Source organism: Mercenaria mercenaria, chromosome 9 (assembly GCF_021730395.1).
Source record: "Mercenaria mercenaria strain notata chromosome 9, MADL_Memer_1, whole genome shotgun sequence".
Taxonomy (NCBI): Eukaryota; Metazoa; Mollusca; class Bivalvia; order Venerida; family Veneridae; genus Mercenaria; species Mercenaria mercenaria.
The window spans coordinates 12,350,194-12,368,892 of NC_069369.1; the positions used below are offsets into that span (position 1 = coordinate 12,350,194).

Below are 18,699 nucleotides of genomic sequence, written 5' to 3' on the forward strand. Positions count from 1 at the left end.
TGAGGGCACATTATCTGTTTTATGCTTTTATACTGATCACAAATATTATTATTCATGATTCTGTGTGTCATAGATATATTCCCTGTCATATGGTGAAGGTCTTGGACCTTCTTAATTCGTCCGTCACATTAGCTGGTGTACTCAATTGCTCTTACAGTTACCATACATGGTATGATTAGGCTTAAGAAGTAGATGATCCCAAATGTTTTGGGGATAAGTAGGTCAAGGTCATACAGATCAGAGGAACAACCCATCATGGGGGCATACACGTTCTTCAAACAGCTCTTATGAATACGTGTATCTTGACTGATTTCTTTTTTTTTTCAGGTATCCATCAAAGATTGGTCATGGTGTTTACAGAACTGAAAGCCAAGCTGTGATTTTTGAAAATTTATTATAAAGTTCTAAATGGAAATACAATTTGAAAAGCACAGACAACTTCTTGTATTTTTAAGCTACCACTTAACCATAGTGTTAATTGATTGATTACAGACATAAATGTATGCCGTGAAGTTCAGTTTAAAATGACTAAATATAAACGCTGTAACAGGAGGATTGGTCAATAGCTGAAAGGTCAAGCTCTAAGGCCATTATTCACAAGCCAAATGCTTTTGTGTCTCTGAATCTCGTATAGAGAGATGTCAAAAGGTCATATTTATGCCCAACTTTGAAGAATATGTGGTGAATTGTTTTGCTCATTGTTGGTCTGTCGGCATCGTTTTAATAGGAATGGTCTCTGTCCTGACGTTCGTCCGTAACATTTCTATCGCCAAGTATATATCCTAAACCCCTCCAAGGATTTTCATGAAACTTTGGTCAAATGATCACATTGAAACAATGTGCAGAACTTATGAGTCAACCGTGTCTGCTCTGTATCTCCTTAACCCCTTGAAGGACTTTCATGAAACTTGGGTCAAATGGTCATCTCATCAAGACAATATGCAGACCTCGCGAGTCAGCCGTGTTGGCTCAGTGTCAAAGGTTTGAGCTCTGTATCTCTCAAACCCCTTGAATTATTTTCATGAAACTTTGGTCAATTGATCACCTCATCAAGACAATTGTAAGAACTTATGAGTCAGCCATGTTGGCTCAAGGTCAAGGTCACAACTCAAGGTCAAAGGTTTGAGCCTTCATTTTGGGTCTGCTATGTATCTTCTAAACCCCTTGAAGAATTTTCAAATTCATAGATGTTGTCATATAATTAACAACGTCAGTGCTTCCACCCATTACCATCAGCCCTTTCACTATCTATAACAGCGGCGGCGGACAGCTGTCTTTAAGATTGCCTTGTCTGGTCAATAACTAGATAATACTTGTGCCTACAGTAGTCAAACTTCATGGGACTATTACCTGTAGACAGCAGATGACCCTTACTGTTGTTGGGATCGGTGGAATAACGTTCATAGTAATTTTGAGACTGTAAACAGTTTCCGACCAATATTTCAAGGGTGCGTTGGCCTACTGACGCTAAGCTTTATAGAATTGTCTGTGGTAAGTAGACTTCTATTGTCACAAGGACGTTGAGACTGAAAACTTTGTCTGCTGTATACTTGAAGAGTGCTGCAGCTGACAGATTTAGAACTACAATATGATATCCTGTCGTCATCAAATGATCATTACGGGTCAGTTGTTTGAAGGTCATGGTGATCTCTAGACTGAAAATGTTCTCCGGCCAATATCTGAAGAACCCTTTAGCCTACAGCCTTTAAACGTCCTTGGAAAATTGAATGTAAATGACCTATACTTTTTACCTGTCAGTATGTCGGTCAGGGTCACTGATCCTTAGACTGAAAAGTTTCTTCTTAATAACTATAGAACACTTGCTCCTACTCTAATTCACAGGGGGCCTCCGTGGCCGAGGGGTTAAGGTCGCTGACTTCAAATCACTTACCCCTAACCGACGTGGGTTCGAGCCTCACCCGGGGTGTTGAATTCTTCATGTAAGGAAGCTATCCAGCTGGCTTACGGAAGGTCGGTGCCCGCTTATGATGAAATAATGCACGGAGGGGCACCTGGGGTCTTCATTCACTATCAAAGCTGGAAAATCGCCATATGACCTATAATTGTCGGTGTGAATTAAACAACAACAAAAACCTAACTTCACAGACATATTTTCTATTTTCAACATATGACACTTGAGGTTTTTGCTGTTGATGAGTCGAAGTCAAAGTGAAAAAGATGCTCATTCATATGATTTACATACTAAGCCGGGGTTTGAACCTGTATTGAAGTATGGGAAGTTTTTTTGTTATCACTAGGTTAGGAAAGAAACAGCCATAAGTGTCATTTCGTCATGATCTGTACGAAACAAGGCCGGAATGATTATTTTCGTAAAATCGCGACCAAGTCTGAAATTTGGATCAAAAAGTAGATCAAATCGCAAAAATACACGTTTACAACTAATGTCACAGTTTCTACTTTATGTTTATTGTTTTGATGAATTCAAGTTACAAACTGTTCATCTGCGAGCAAAATATACGTCACTAGTTGAAATCATAGAAACTAGCACACTGTTTCTGTACACCTGTCCTGTCAACTTCAAGTATTTCGACAGAGTAAGATAGGTATATCTGTCAGAAAAATTCTGAATAGCACATGCAATAATTAATCACAGGTGCCCATCCGGGCATTCTTTTAAGAACGGGTGGACACTTATAAATACTGACCTCCCGTAAGCCATACTGACAACATCCTCACGTGATGTTTCGAACCCACAGCGAGGCAAGTGATTCGAAGTCAGCGACCTTTACCACTCGGAGACACCATTCATTAATGTTACCAAGCAACTGGTGCAACGCAATGCATGGAAACATGGTACCGTACATTATCTTGTGTATATTTCTACATATTCATAGTTATTTTAAGCATATATGAGCCGCGCCATGAGAAAACCAACATAGATCCATGCTGTTCGCTAACAGTTTCTCTAATTCCAATAGGCTTTGAAAGCGAACAGCAGGGATCCTGACTAGACTGCGTGTATGCGCAGGCTGGCCGGATCCATGCTGGTCGCAAAGTCACTATCATGTCGGTTTCCTCATGGCGCGGCTCATATGTATTACCCAGAGGGACTTGAAAATCTTGCAAATTGGGCCGTGATAGATCGGATCTTTTTCAATGGTGTATCCTTTGTAGTTTATAGGGCATTTAATAGGGCCAAAATCATTTCAGGTTATGTTAAAAAAATCGTACTGTTTTTAAGATTGTACATCAGCTCCATTGCCTGTCCTATGGTTTTCCCAAATGTCCGAAAATTGCCTCAAGTTATGTTCAGGGTATGTTCCTGACCGCCTATACACATCAATAGTTTTTTTTATTTCTTACACAAATGATAACAATTCGTCTGCGTGACACTTATCAATATCCAGAATACTATACTCAGACCGTAACAAGGAACCATACTTTTATACATTCTTTCATGGCACATATATAAATTTTATATAAAGTCTTCAATGATACATGCATAGGTCTCAGTTCAGCAGTCAGTTTTAAATGTCTTGTTTTGTATCATTTTCACATAACAGTTCTGTCTGAAATAAACATTATTACTTGGAAATGAAAGTTAATTTTCACAAAAGGCGCGTTTCCGGATTTAGACCGTTGAAAAACTGAGATTTAGTTAGGGAATACACGTATGTAAAGGAAGTATAAGGCGGGTGAGGGTAATGATGGCTCCAAGATTTTGAGTGAGAGTAGTGAGTTTTCTAGAAAGATCTGGAGGTATCATTCCCGTGAAAAATTAAGAAAGAAATTTGGTGATGATTTTAAATTTTCATAATACATGGCCGTTTTCGTCATCCAAATTCACAATACAAACATTAGCATTTTACTGTAGCTCGGAGTAAACCAAAAATATCGTAACTGATGACTTATATCTTTATTTTAACATTTCAAAACGATACCCAGTAAGCTTTAGGGGTTTGAGCGTCGCCTGATCCGCTCGCCTATTCTTTCGTTTTCATTGAATCGGGGATCCTCGGTAATGTACGTTATATCACGAATATTAACGGAGGTTCCCGAGGGTTATGTTTGTATCGTCTGCTATTTTATTGAATCGGAGATCCACGGTAATGTACATAATATCACAGATATTAACGTAGGTTCCAGAGGCAATTCATCCTTGTGTTTGTCCATGCAGTCTTTGTGCACACTTGTCATGTTTGTTTTTTTTTTCTTTTTAATATGTCCAATCGTCGTGTCTGAATGAGAGATTGAATGAGAGAAAGAAATACATTGGTCTGTTTTTTTTAAAAAATCCCTTTGCACTTTTCACCGCCTAATTCCTTCGGCCCTCAGAACAGTCTTTCTACTCCTACGATCTACTTTCCAGGGATCTAATTTCCAGATTTTATTTCTACCCCTAATTGTAAGATGGTAAATCTTACATATACTAGGCCTATTAGGCCTACTTCAAATTCAAATCATTTTGAATTATTTAATTCACTTCAGTTGTGGTAAAAGATATTTAGATATATTGTTGATATTGTATTTTGTATTTCTTTACACAATGCGTGAGTTATTGTTTGTGCAATTTTGTATTAGGCCTATGTCATGTTTATGTGAGGCTTTTTATATAAGATCTACGAATAAGAAAGAGAGTAACGAACCGACGCCGGGAATTGCTATGACATTAGTAAAATGAAGGCTATGAAATTATTATAGTTTGTTTGATAAAAAGATGACTTAATGCCTTGTGGTTACACAAATATATACAAATGGCTGTGATTAAGATGAAAATGTATTTCAGATTATACACCAACGCACAATCCAGACTCGCACAAATCACGATTTTTCAAATTGTTTGTAAATTTCTATGGTAGCATCAATCATTGTAAAATATATCTACTTTAAATATTATCAGATCATTTAAAAATGAAACATGCTTTATCATTTGCGCACGATAAACCAATTCTCGGACGATCAGAAAACACATCGACGATCAATATAGGCTACACATCCGTACAATTACTTCCTACTAGTTTTGAAAAAAGTGACATGTTTATCCCAGGTGAGAACTACACCCTGTGCTTTGTTCATTTTACACAACGTCAGATCTTCTGAATATGATGTACGCATAAAAATTGCTTTTTTACCAGTCCGAATTCAAACAGACGAAATATGAACACTTGAACATCATCTCAACTAACAAGTTTTCCGGTGCGAATATTTTTGTTTTTGTTTTGGAACACATTTATTTTAAACATTTATCTCTCCGCCGAAGAAAACTTATATAAAACATGCTTATTAAATAAGATTCATAAATTTTATTACATGTTTATGTTTAGATTATGCCGGTTGTTTTGTTACTAAGCAAGTGCCCGTTTTATTTACACGACGTTAAAAAAATGTAGACTGCGTCACTGTGTTTAACCAGTTACGAGAAAGTTACGAGAAAGTTACGAGAAAGTTACGAGGATTGCGATATGCGGACTTACGAGGACGTTGATAAGACGGTTTGCGAGAATCATAAATATTCTCGTAAATCGGAACTTATGAGAAATGGACCTCGCAAGTTTCTCGTAAAGTTACGATATTGATAAGACGGCCCCATTATTACTTGACATGAGATTTTTATGATAGAACCATAGCAGCAGTCTTAACAAAGATCTGAGAAACACATGTGACACATGTATGTCCGAGGAGAAACTATGCTACAATCTCGTGATCCAGTTGTTAATCCCGATTATCCGGTTCCAAACTACGTTTAGAGTCATAATCATCATTATCCAAGAGTATAACTTTAAACAAATATTAGCAAACACCTTCCAGTCAAACATGTTCAGTCTCCTGACACTAACACTTTCATAGTACCGTCTGACTGACTACTGTTGTGCATATTTAATGTTATAACTGCCATACATGTTTTGTTAAAGAAATGTACGAATATTTTATACGAATACAAATTTATAAAGGTATTATTGTGTTATAATGTTAGAATGTTACAATGTTTATGATTTTAGATAGATCCATAATGTTTCTGTCATAGATAAAAAATTCAAATTCTCACGAACTTCTACTGGTCTCAAATAAGCTCCCGTATTGTGTTAGAGCCAACACGGAGAACTTTCCATTCTGAACAATAAAAAATTCTTAACAACTACCAAATGAGGTACAACGATCACTGTACAATTGACGGTAGTATTTTAATTTACAGTGTGCAAAATGTGGCAATTTTCTAATCTTCGTTTCGCCCTAACTTCTAATTCCCTCTGCCTTCAAGGCTTATTTTGGATTTGGGCTTTGTAGCTTTTATTTAGTTTTTATTATCGGAAACTGAAAGCAAGAAAGGTCATATACCCAGCTACATACCTGAACATTGATGTTTGTTGTGAACAGATTCCGGTCCAGTAATGTAAGCTATAAAAACTATCTTGAAATATATGAAGGATGTTTACTGTATAAAAGTGTCAGTTACTATAAGTAACTGCAAAAATTTTACTTAACTACGAAACATTATCCTGGGAAACTGCTATCAAAATACATAAAACTTTACATCATAAGTAAATTAAAGCGCGTTTTTTATGGATGTTAGGGTTTAGTTACTGTCATGCGATAATAAGTTGCAGTGTCATTTGTAGATAAAAAAAAAATTGTGTTCGAATTATAAAACGTGACAGTTTTCTTACTAAAATACATAATTCAATTTTAGGGTTTCAGATCTGAACTTCAAATGCTTACAACAATGTGAAACGTGTCTAAATAATATTTGAGCCGTGCCGTGAGAAAACCAACATAGTGGGTTTGCGACCAGCATGGATCCAGACCAGCCTGCGCATCTGGTCAGGATCCATGCTGTTCGCTTTCAAAGCCTATTGGAATTAGAGAAACTGTTAGCGAACAGCATGGATCCATGCTGGTCGCAAAGCCACTATGTTGGTTTACTCATGGCGCGGCTCATTTATATTTTACAACACGAACATTCTTCGTTGGCTATCTGTAAGTTAGTATGGTAGTGTTAAAATTGTTGTAATAGTCTTGACTATTCTGTCTTAAACATTTCAAGGCGGTCGAAATGACATATAAAAAAGATATTGGTCTCCAAGTGTTCAGAAGATGTCTATTTTCACATTGTATTTTTTTTCCTTTTTTTTATGTAAACTAGTAATAACACCCAGTTTTTATGTTACTGAAAATCTGTCAATATTATACCCAAAATTAGTTGACCGCAAGATAAAATGTGCAATGTCTTTAAACTCTACAGCGTATCCGTTTAAACATGGACTTCTTATACCTGTTACTGCCGTAGTGAGTTCTTCAAGTGTGATTTCTCCTTCTAGCTTCTGCGATTATGCATCCGAAAGTTTAAACTTGTTTTCGCCAAATCTTTCAGTTAACGATACATTCCTCTGATTTTTTTTTTTTTTTTTTTTTTTGTATAAGTTGCCTAAGTATTCTTTCTGATAAGATAAAATATCTTTTGTGTTAAGAAGTTCTTTACCATAGGAAATATTTCCATTTTCATCTTTAATAATATTTTCAACTTTCTGTTCAAAATCATTTTGAAAAAGGGTCATAACTCTTTGGCTATTACTTGTAAATGGGCAAATAAATATTTCGTTTCCCTATTCAGACTTCACAAAAGAACAAAATTATTTTGTTACATGAATATCTTATTAACACATTATATTATATTTTTAACTTCTAACATAATGAAATAAGTATCTTGTCTTTTGTCTATTTCCTAAACCCCATCAGTTTTGTTTAAAAAAATAAGTCCAAATTTTACAACAGTTTTAGGTGTCATGCGGATACATTTCTATCGGCAATTGTTTAAACGTCATTTTGATCATGATTCATTGAAATGGCGTACATAAAATTAACATTGATTAGTTAATCATTTAGTATACGTAGAAGGATGCAGTGTAAGAGTGCACGTGTACTGCTACCTGTTATAGCAAGGCAATAAACTCTATCCTTATACAACAAAGTTCGTGAAAACATGAAAAAAAAAATTCTGGTTAAGTTATATTTTTCTCTTTTGGTTATATACCAATGTCATCTGTACTCTGGTATCCTTATATGTCGCATTTCGGAAACAGGTCACTCTTCTTTCGTTTTGAAGGACATACGAATATAAGCTTAGTTTATGTAAAATGCATTCCATGGGTAAAATAGGGCACCCTTGGCCCCAGTTTAAGCACTCATATGCTATTAAAATATGGTGAAACTAGGATCTATTTATAAGAGACACCTGCTTCATAACCTTTTCAGGAATGCAAGTTTCCGCTCTGAAGAGATTGGCATTTGAAAAGAACGATCGGCTTCCTTTTAAGGAATGTTTGAACTCGGGTCGGGGGCAAGTGGTTCGATGTAAACACCCTTAATTCAGTCATGCAATGAAATAATCAAAACATCCGTCTGGAATCACCATCAGATCGATTACCTGAAAGCACGTAGCATATGTTTCCTGCGCACTCTGTGCACGATGCCAGCTGACTGAGATACTGATCCCGCTCCTAACAGAATCCGCGCACTTTTTGGCCAGTTACTAGTGACCAGACTGTTTTCACCCATCAGAATTTTTTTCACGTTCTCAGCTCCAATAACTCTAATGGTGGGTCGTCCAAGGAGGTGGGTTTTGTATATGCAACCGTACTTTTCCACTTTCTCTTGATAGAAAGTACATCTCTGAAAAATGTTAATAAGGTGTTTGTTAAATCAGAAAGAATAGCGCTTCATAGATAACTTTTAATTGGAAATGGACCGGTCATGATACCGATTGGTCGAACAAACGGACAGACTATGGCCCGTTTAAGGTAGAGTATTTATACTGTTGTTGTTTTTTTCGAAGCTGGAACAGAAGGGTCTGAGAACATCGCATCTGTGATACGAGGGATAACTATTTTTAAAGCACGACTCAAAAATGTCTAAAACGGAAATACTGTTTAAAAAATCGTTGTTTTTCCGAAAGGTTCAGTGAGAGCTGCTGAGTTGGTGGATGGTCCGGCGTCCATCGTCAGTCATCAGTAATTTACATAAACATACTATATAGTATTATACCAACTTGGTCTGCAGCATACTGGCAAGGTTATTCAAATGGACGGGGGACACTTTGCCCGTTGTAGGGACCGCTAGAGCTAACGTAGAGACAAAGAACCTTTTGAGGGATCTCCATTAAACTTAGTCCATAGCATCACTATATTGGCAATTTTAACAGAGCTTTCACTTAGCTTGGATCTTCATGTAACTTGGTCTGTAACATCATTATTAAGGTCCTCTCCCCGGCTAATGTGTTCAAATGGGGGCGTTCAATCCCGTGTTAGGACCGCTGAAGCTAAAAACAGAAGTACCTTTAAACGTGTTCGTCTCGTGAACCGCTTGCCGGATCTTCATCAAAGTTTGTCTGTAGTATCAGAAGGTTTTATTGAATTGCTTGGTTGGTCTTTACGAAACTTGGTCAGTAGCATTCTTGTAAGGTCTTCTTTCAAAATTGTTCAAAACAGGCATTTAAACTGCTTTATTTGTTATACTGAACACAATTGTTACCATTCGTGGGCAGCGTGTTATAAATAATATTCCAGGTAAAATAGTCAAGTTCAAGTGAGCGACTTATAGGGCCAATGTGGTCCTCTTAGTTTACGTTAGTATGGCAACAAAAATAGCTGCTATTTTGAAATACCTTAAACTGTTCATCACTTTGCAGATTCTTTTTCTCAACATTGATTCGTTCAACAAAGGATTGTTCTGACATAAACCATCTGTATTAAACGGCTTATAGCAGTCGCACGGCAACACAGAAGGTGATTTAATTGTTTCAAGTGCCTTATACACGCAGACGTATATTTAAAAAAACTTATTATATATATATTTTTTTTTTAATTTTTACTGCTATGCTTCCTATATAAAAGATTAAAATACTGCGCTAAAATGCCAATGAATTCCTATCTGTAACCTCGCTCTGATAAAAGTTTCCAAAATCTCCAGAAAACCATGAGTCAGAGAGGGTCATCAATTTAAACAATAAAAGTGCATATAAAAAGCGAGAATAGTAAGTGCACATGATCATCTCAGCAAAAACCATTTCTTACTTTGCACTTTTATCAACAAAAAGTTGTCCTAAATTATGCCCACATTTAGCCGGCTTCTGTTGATTTCAATGGAAAACAAGAGCGTAAGTGAATGCAACAATTTGCAGATTTTGAAATCATCTCCAATTAGAGGAAACATGTAAATTTCATTTGCCACATGAGCAAAGTCGACATCATTCGCTGTTTTAAGGATATCTCAGATCCTTTAATTTATATGTAAAAAATCGAAAAAGAAAAGAGAAAAAAGTTGATATGACAATGTCTTTTCCCACTTTAATTTTTCTGGCGGTATACGTTTGAACAATTACCAAAAATAATTGCCTAAGGCACTATATAGATTCCTTTAAGAGAGCATCTAAAAGACAATTTACCTTTCTAAGGAATTCGACGGACTCTCCTACGAAAGGGTACCCCATTGTGCCTGGCGGAAGGCTCAAACCCTGACATCCTTCAATGTTAAGACAGGAAGTGACGTAATACTCCCACACTAAACGCACGAGATGAAGGATGATGTACACTGGTGGTAGAAGTGCGGTACAACCTGCTATTAGACCGCAAGCGAGCCAACATATATCACTGTATCCAAAACCAGTTTCAATTAGTTCCATCACTGAACTAACTTAACATGACCTGCAAATGAAAAAAATAATGATACACTCGAACCTTGTTTGGCGGCAATCGTGCCTTTTATAATTCCAATATGAGACGTTCACACATTAGTGAACTCCTTTGTCATTTTTGTATTCATGCACGTTCTTTAGCATGACAGATATAGCATTAAAACTCGAAAAACGGCGATAACTTTGTTATTTATGAATGAAATATGTAAGTGCACATGTACGCAATCATTCAGGGTTTTATTCGGTGTATGCGTTATTTGGCAGGGTTTATAAATATAACACCAGAAAAATAATTTGATCCTACTTGATATTTCAAACGAAGAAGACACAGCACATTTAATCAAGATCAAATTACCTTTCAGAGATAAAGCGTAAAATGATTTACAACATGGTATCAAACATCTAGGACATTCTTTTCATTCATTCATGCACTAAAATACATTTCGTGCTATATATCAGAAAAGAAACAAAACACTTATTGCAAAACACTTGCAGAAACATGAACCAAACGTGTGATCCGTTTTTATGGTGTTCCGTTCGGATCATCAAGTAAATATTTTCAGAACACCATACAGCGATAGTTGAAATCGGGAACCTAAAATGATCAGAGTCGAAACTATATATAAATAAATAAATATAATATATATATATATATATATATATATATACGATGGTGAAAATCGAAATTGCGACGGTGAAAACTCAAAACTACGGTGATGAAAGTCGAAAATAAAACGAAACTTCGATAATTTTATGATATAATTTCGCCTTTTTCACCATCGTGGTTTCGTGTTTTCTTCATCGTGGTTTCGTGTTTTCTTCATCGTAGTTTCGGCTTTCATCATGATAGTTTCGGCTTTTGCCATCGCTGTTTCCACTTTCACGACTTTCGTCTTTCATCCTAGTACTTTCGACATTCACCGACGTTGTTTCGACTTTCTTTATCGTAGTTTCAACTTTTACCGTCGTGTTTTTGACTTTCATTATCGCGGCTCCAACTTTAATCATGGCGAAAGTTGAAATCATGCTGATGAAATTCGATATCACGATAATTTCAATTGTTTAGTAAGAATTTCATGAATCCTTCCCGATGAAATTGCCACTGATGCAGCTATTTGAGAACATTATGACTGCTGCTACAGCAGCAATGTTAACAAGGCGCCCTACACAAGGTAGATCATGGACTCTAAATTCTCCCTTCTTAGATATCCCCACCCACATATAAACAGTGGTTTTGAATGGGGAAGAATCACCATGAACAGTTTTTTACTCCTCCAGAATCTGTTTGGCTGGTACATTCAGAGAAAAACGCATCTTTTTGTAGGACCTAATTTTCTTCCTACATTGAGCCAGCATGCTTACAGTGTAAGTGTGTGTGTTAAGACGCTTGTAACTCATCATTAATAAAACCAACTGTGTTGACATTTCCAATGTAATGGCTACTGAAACCACCCAGAAATTCTTAAAGATTATGCCTGTATCTGTAATGGTTTCTACGGAAGCGCGTCAGTCTCAAAATTACCTGAATTCACCTCGTATTACAAGTCAAAATGACACATCAGGATGTTATGTTAAATGTTTATGCCAAGTTATATAGATATCATGCTAAGTTATTAAAATATCCATACATGTATGTATGGAAAAGATATAGACTGGTCTTAAATCTTTGACCTCTGTCTTTGATTTTGACCTTCGGTCTCGGTCACAAACAATCCCGCGGGCTTCTGCAGACGCTAATACGCAAAAAAGCGTGTATTATTCCTACATTGTAACTATGATTGAATGATACTCTACCATTTATTCTATACCTATTTTATCTATCCAATCGCGAACGTTCATTTGCAACACGTGACCGTACAATATATTATGGTATTTGGATGCACGTGCGTACAAAAATCCTGTATTTTCTGTATTTGGACGCACGCGCGTACAAAAAATCCTGTATTTTCTGTATTTGAACGGTTCAACAGTTCCATGTTAAAAATACGATAAAGCACGAAACGTGTGAAAATGTTCCGAATGTAAATTGGATGAAGTAGGCGCTCTATGTACAGAGATTGATTATGCGTCTTGAAATCTGGATTTAATTTGAGTTTTTTTTTTTTGTTTACAACACACAAAAACGATTCAAGGGATAACAATGCTATCTGATTTAGATATTAAATCGTTCGTTAATAATCAAAAACTTAGAAATACAGTAAAAAGGATCATCAGATGTTGGAATATTTGAAAAGTCGCTAAAATAAGCCGTCCGGACGAAACCTAGAACTTAGTATCAGCCCTGACTGTCTGAATAGCTACCTCACCAGTTTTTATTTAACAGTTAAGAAACAAAATGGAGAAGATTATGAATGGCAGCGGACGGGCGGTCAGCATCCAAAACATGTCTGCTCTATAATTCAGTTTTCGTCGGATCTTCACCAAACTTGCTGACAATGTTTGTGGGCATTACATCTCGGCCAATTTCGATAACCAGACAAATTGTACCAGGCACTCTTTGATTATAGTCCTTGAATTACTCGAAAAACGGGGAATTTAGCCTTGTCCGCTCTTTTAAGTCGAACAGTTTTCATCCGATCTTCACCAAACTTGCTGACAATGTTTGTGGGCATAATATCTCAGCCAAGTATTATTACCACCCAAATCGCCAAATGGCTGTTGTAGGGAGGTTGCACCATATACGTTTTAAATGATGATACGCAGAGAAAAAACAACATCCAATGAATTACGTATATAACGTATGAAGTGAAATAAATATAGAATAAAAAGGTTATTTAAGGTCTAACATTGTTCTGTATAATATGTATTTGCATTTATACCAAGCTGGGAAAAACTAGAAAAGGCAGGAATACAATATTCAGTAAAACATCTTTAATTTAAACTATTATTATAGTAAGATAAAATAGATATAGAATAAAAAGGTTATTTAACATTGTACTGTACAATACGAGATATATTTGGACTCGTACCCAGCTGAGAAAACCATATTGAACTCGCCTAGCGGCTCGTCCAATATGGTTTTCTCAGCTGGGTACTCGTCCAAATATATCTCCGTATTGTACAGAACAATGTTAAATAACCTAATATTATTTACCAAATAGGTTGTGAGTCTGTTTTGTGGCACATGTGTTCGTTTATTTCAGGGATTTCCCATTTATCCAAACACTTCGGCCTTGCAATGCGGCAGAGGAAGGAGATTTTTCCTTACATATGAGCATAACTCACCGAATTGAAACACTAGGTACAAGGGGTTACTTATTAAGATAAAGCAGCCATATTTTTGTAGTATTAATAGGGTTTCAGTATTACTAAATATTAATAGGTCAAAACCCTCATGTAACACAGTTCAAAATGGGCCGCTAAGAAACGCATTTACGTGGATATCATACTGTTTCTCAATTCCGTACCTAATTTCTGATATAAGAGCCGTCTACTTTATTCTCCTTCACAGTCCATATACAGATACGTCTCCTCTAAAATTGTATGCATTGTAATATTTTGCTGATTGAGAGAGAAAAAAACAGTGACTGTCTTGCTCTCGCTCATTAACGGGAGCAATTGTGCAAAGTAAAATGTAATAATAAAATACGTTGATGGATTGCAGCTGTTCAGAAGACACCAAACAAACTTACAAGAAAGACATTTACCTTTGACCGAAGGGGAGTTCCACATGAGACATCATCTCATCACTGAGAATATTTGTACAAGTAATATTGAAATACCTCGATGGATGGCACAGTTATGGAGCGGACACAAAACAGTCACTTTTAACATTTGACCTCCAAGTGGGGCCTTTACCTTTGGGCTAGCGGTCAGGGTGTTGTGAAACATAATCTGGTAATGATAAAATGTTCGCGCTATGTTATTTGACTATCAATGTGTGTATTGCAATGCTAATTATGCGAAAAGGACCTAAAATATCTTACAGCTAAGTGTGACATTGTCTGGAAATTGCGCATGACACATTCACCTCCTGTCGCAAGTAAGATTAATGTGGACAGGGAAAAACACCCTTTACCTCCGATGTTACCTTGATCTTTCAGTCGGGGTTCTGGATGTTGCCCCTGAGATGTTATCCCATTAAAGGAAACATTTATGCCAAGTAAAGTATGGCGGAGTAATTGACTAGGTAAATCGTTAAACAGGCCCTGTTAATACCATGTTAACGTTTAACCTTGACCTTTTAACTAGGGTTTCGAATGTTGCGCATGGCACTTCGTCTCATTATGGGGATCATTTGTACCAGAATGGCAGAATAATTTACCAGACATGACAGTGTCAAAGGACTGAATTACGGACGGACAAACGGAAAAACGTAATCTTATAGTTTCAAAACCGGTAATGATCAATAATCAAAGTACTGATAGTACTGATAGTACAGTACTGATGGAAGGTGATTTATATGTTAGTACGTGTATGAAAAGAATCCTTTCCAAAATGGCACAAGCGCTAACAGCGCTTTGATAGCTAGAAACACAAGCGCTAACAGCGCTTTGATAGTTAGAAACCTAATACATATAGGATTTGTATCGGCTAACCATATTATCAATAGGATACTGCGTTTTGGTGATACATATACATTTATGCAATCAAACCCCCTGTAAAGTAAAAACATGTTAAGTAAAGGCATGCAATCGATAGTTATTCGTAGTAAATTACTTCGCCATTGGTATATATTCAAAGTATGTTGAACATTTTTTTACTGGACATGAGTACTTGTAAGTTTATTAAGTCCGGTGGTGATAGAGTAGGCCAAATTTACCGGTCTGTAACGATAATGATGTCTGAGGTGGTAAATCATTCCGCATTGAACTACATTGTACAGCGGATAGATACGAAATAGTTGTGAGACAGTCTATCGCTCGATTACATACGGACGGACAAACAAACGGAAAAACGTAATCTTATAGTTTCAAAACCGGTAATGATCAATAATCAAAGTACTGATAGTACTGATAGTACAGTACTGATGGAAGGTGATTTATATGTTAGTACGTGTATGAAAAGAATCCTTTCCAAAATGGCACAAGCGCTAACAGCGTATAATTATTGTATATGCGCCATATTGTTAGGCTGCACTTTTTGAGCTCTGATTTGATTTAATTTTGTTGTCGTTAATAGTGGGAGTAGAGACGTGATTTTTGGAGTGTAGTTTTGTGAATGTGTGCTTGATGTGTTTGTGTCATTATATTTTGGATTGCTGCATGAGTTGATCCAGAATCAGCATCAGAAACAATCACATATATAAAGTTGAAATATTTATTATTGATAAACACTTTGTGAACTTTCGTTCACCATTGTAGTTTTCAATCATGGATTTTATTATGTATGACAGCAATTTCTTACACAAAATTGGACAATCAACAAGATGTAGACTTAATCCTATTGTGTTATCAAGGTTAAAAGATTTGAGAATATTGAAACAGTACAGAGGAAAAAGAGCTGGTCGCCTGAAGGCACAATCCTTGAACAATAGCAAAAGTGGTTACGGTAAACCAGTGGTTTTCAGAGGTGTAAAGTAAGCAACCTTATATACCCTAAGAAAAATGGAAATAAATTGAATGGGCAAAATGAACAGCTTACATGTTTGACGCTAAATTGTCGCTCGGCAGTAAACAAGGATGTTCTTATTGGTCAATTATTACGCGAGGAAAAGATAGATTTTGCTCTTCTTACAGAGACTTGGTTTTCGGACGACAAACAACACAAATATGAAACGTCTGATCTCAATCAAAATGGCTACAAACTGAGTGTTACGAACAGGCAAAATAGGGTGGGTGGTGGTGTTGCACTGACGTGTAGATCTGCTGTAAACATGCGCAAACTTTCGGCAGGAAATTCTCACAGTTTTGAATATGGTATTTGGCAGTTGATTTTCAAGAACATTACCATGCATGTAGTTGGAATTTACAGGCCTCCGTCTTTATCTACTTGTTCCCAGTTCGCCACAGACTTCTTTCAATATATGGAGGGAGTTCTATCACAGTACTCAAATGTAATGGTCATGAGTGACTTTAATCTTTACATCCGCGATGACACAAATGCAGTAACAGAATTCAATAATTCTTTGTACGCCATGGGTTTACAACAACATGTACAATTTAGTACACACACTGGTGGTAACATTCTTGATTTGGTCCTTACGGAAGTCGTAAATGGTGTTGAAGTAGTTTCTTGTGAACAGGGTCCATATATTTCTGATCACTGTGCAGTCAAAATTGTGACAAATGTTAGAAAGGAAAATATAACAAGTGAGGTGGTGCTCTTTAGAAATTTCAAAGACATGGATACAAATACATTTTCAAGCGATCTGAGAAAAATGACAGTCGAAAGTGATAATGTCGACCTTTTTGTTGAAGAATTTCAGACAGCAGTAGAAAAGATTATGAACTCACACGCACCATTTATAGAAAAAACAATCATCCATCGCGCTCCAAAACCCTGGTTCACAGAAAAACTTCTTCACCTTAAAAGAGTGGCTCGCAAATCTGAACGTTTGTGGAAGAAATATAGACAATCACATCTGCATGAAGCCTTCAAAACAGCACGTAAAAACTACGAAAAAGAACTTAAACATGAGAAAAAATCATCTCTGAGTGAAAAAGTTCTTAATGCAAAAGGTGACTCGAAAAAGCTTTATAGATTTGTATCTGAGACAACAGGCACTAGGTCTGAGAACCCTATGCCAACTGGACATGACACTACACTGGCTGAGAAATTTGCAGATCATTTCATGAATAAAATCGAAAAAAGTTCGAGAATCGTTGAAACATTTCGATAAGTTTAAACCATGCGAAAAAGATATTCCTTGTTTTGACAGTTTTAAAGATCTGAGCAATGAAGAAGTTAGAAAACTTATAAACCAACTACAGACAAAATCATGTGAACTTGATATTCTACCAACAAACATATGGGAAAATTAGACCCATCGTGAAAATCACCACAAAAGCCGATAATACGTTTGGCCAGGTAAATCGGCTGTCGAGACTGTTCGCTAGTTTTCGGCCTACTCCGTATTTCAGGCCGATGTCTAACCCTTCTTCGCCAATGTTCCGTTACATTAATACTTTTGATCATATGGATTTAGGGATATTGTCAGGCCCGTAGCTACACTAAGGCACAGGGAGGCCAGTGCCTCCCTGTTTTTCTGCCAAAATTATGAGAAAAAAGAATATGTTTAGAGTCACCATCTTAAAAGGCAAAACCGAACTTAGGCACTATTTTCCGCTATTTTTTTAATATCACGAATAATTACACTATACATGGCCGTAGCGAGCATCCCCAGCTTTTATTATATTTGACTGGCTTATTATAGTAGGTTGTCCCCCTTGAAAATTATCCGATACTCAATATTGGTTTCCCTATTGACATTACTTTGAGCAATAGATTATATAGGAAATTTATTTGTAATGATTAATTTCTAATATGTCTTTTGGTTTGTGAATATTTTACCAGATATGACAGAAAACTTCAATTTCTTCTCTTCAATTTAATGTGAAAATATTTATTCTAACTGAACATCTTCTTGCTTCCAATTTTGTTTTAAAAATATCACCGTCGCTTATATTGAACATATAGGGAAAAACAGTAAACTTTTCAATTTCTTCTACTTTAGAGGCAAATAAATCAGATTTTCCAAAGTATGACAATTTATTATCACATATGTAGGTATTCTTGACTTTATAAACAATACAATAATATAATTTTAAGTGTATAGGGTAAAGGCTTCTTGCTTCCATTTTACTCAAAGTGTACCAAGAAATAAAAAAATTTGTGGATTTCTTAAAGTTCTGATATAACTTAAACCGTGCTAATTTACGGAACTGCATATACCAACAACTGACGTACGATTCAATATAGTTTTTAAAATAATAACGTTCATAATTGTCTAATTAGTAAAAAAAAATATAGAAAAGAATGAAAAGAACAGAATTGAACAGAGCTTTGATTTTTCACCAAACTTTTATGGAAACAATACGAATCAACATAAATTACATTATTTCGACTGAAAGCTAAATATCTTTTGAATATTGAAAACATTCGACGACAGA

General features: G+C 36.1%; 1 protein-coding gene across 4 annotated transcripts in view; it reads right to left on the bottom strand.

The window, feature by feature from the left end:
- The window catches only part of LOC123546477 (cytochrome P450 26A1-like), a 57,625-nt gene that overhangs the window by 15,927 nt on the left and 22,999 nt on the right, over window positions 1–18,699 (bottom strand). For 3 of the 4 annotated variants that reach the window (XM_053550814.1, XM_053550811.1, XM_053550813.1), the window contains exons 2-3: window positions 10,400–10,658; window positions 8,384–8,628 (exon numbers count right to left, since the gene is read on the bottom strand). In XM_053550814.1, coding sequence (XP_053406789.1) covers window positions 8,384–8,628; window positions 10,400–10,636 — 482 coding nt within the window. In that variant the 5' untranslated portion in view covers window positions 10,637–10,658. Of the gene's footprint in view, window positions 1–8,383; window positions 8,629–10,399; window positions 10,872–18,699 lie in introns of those variants that run through there. The other variant, XM_053550812.1, reaches the window with a different exon arrangement.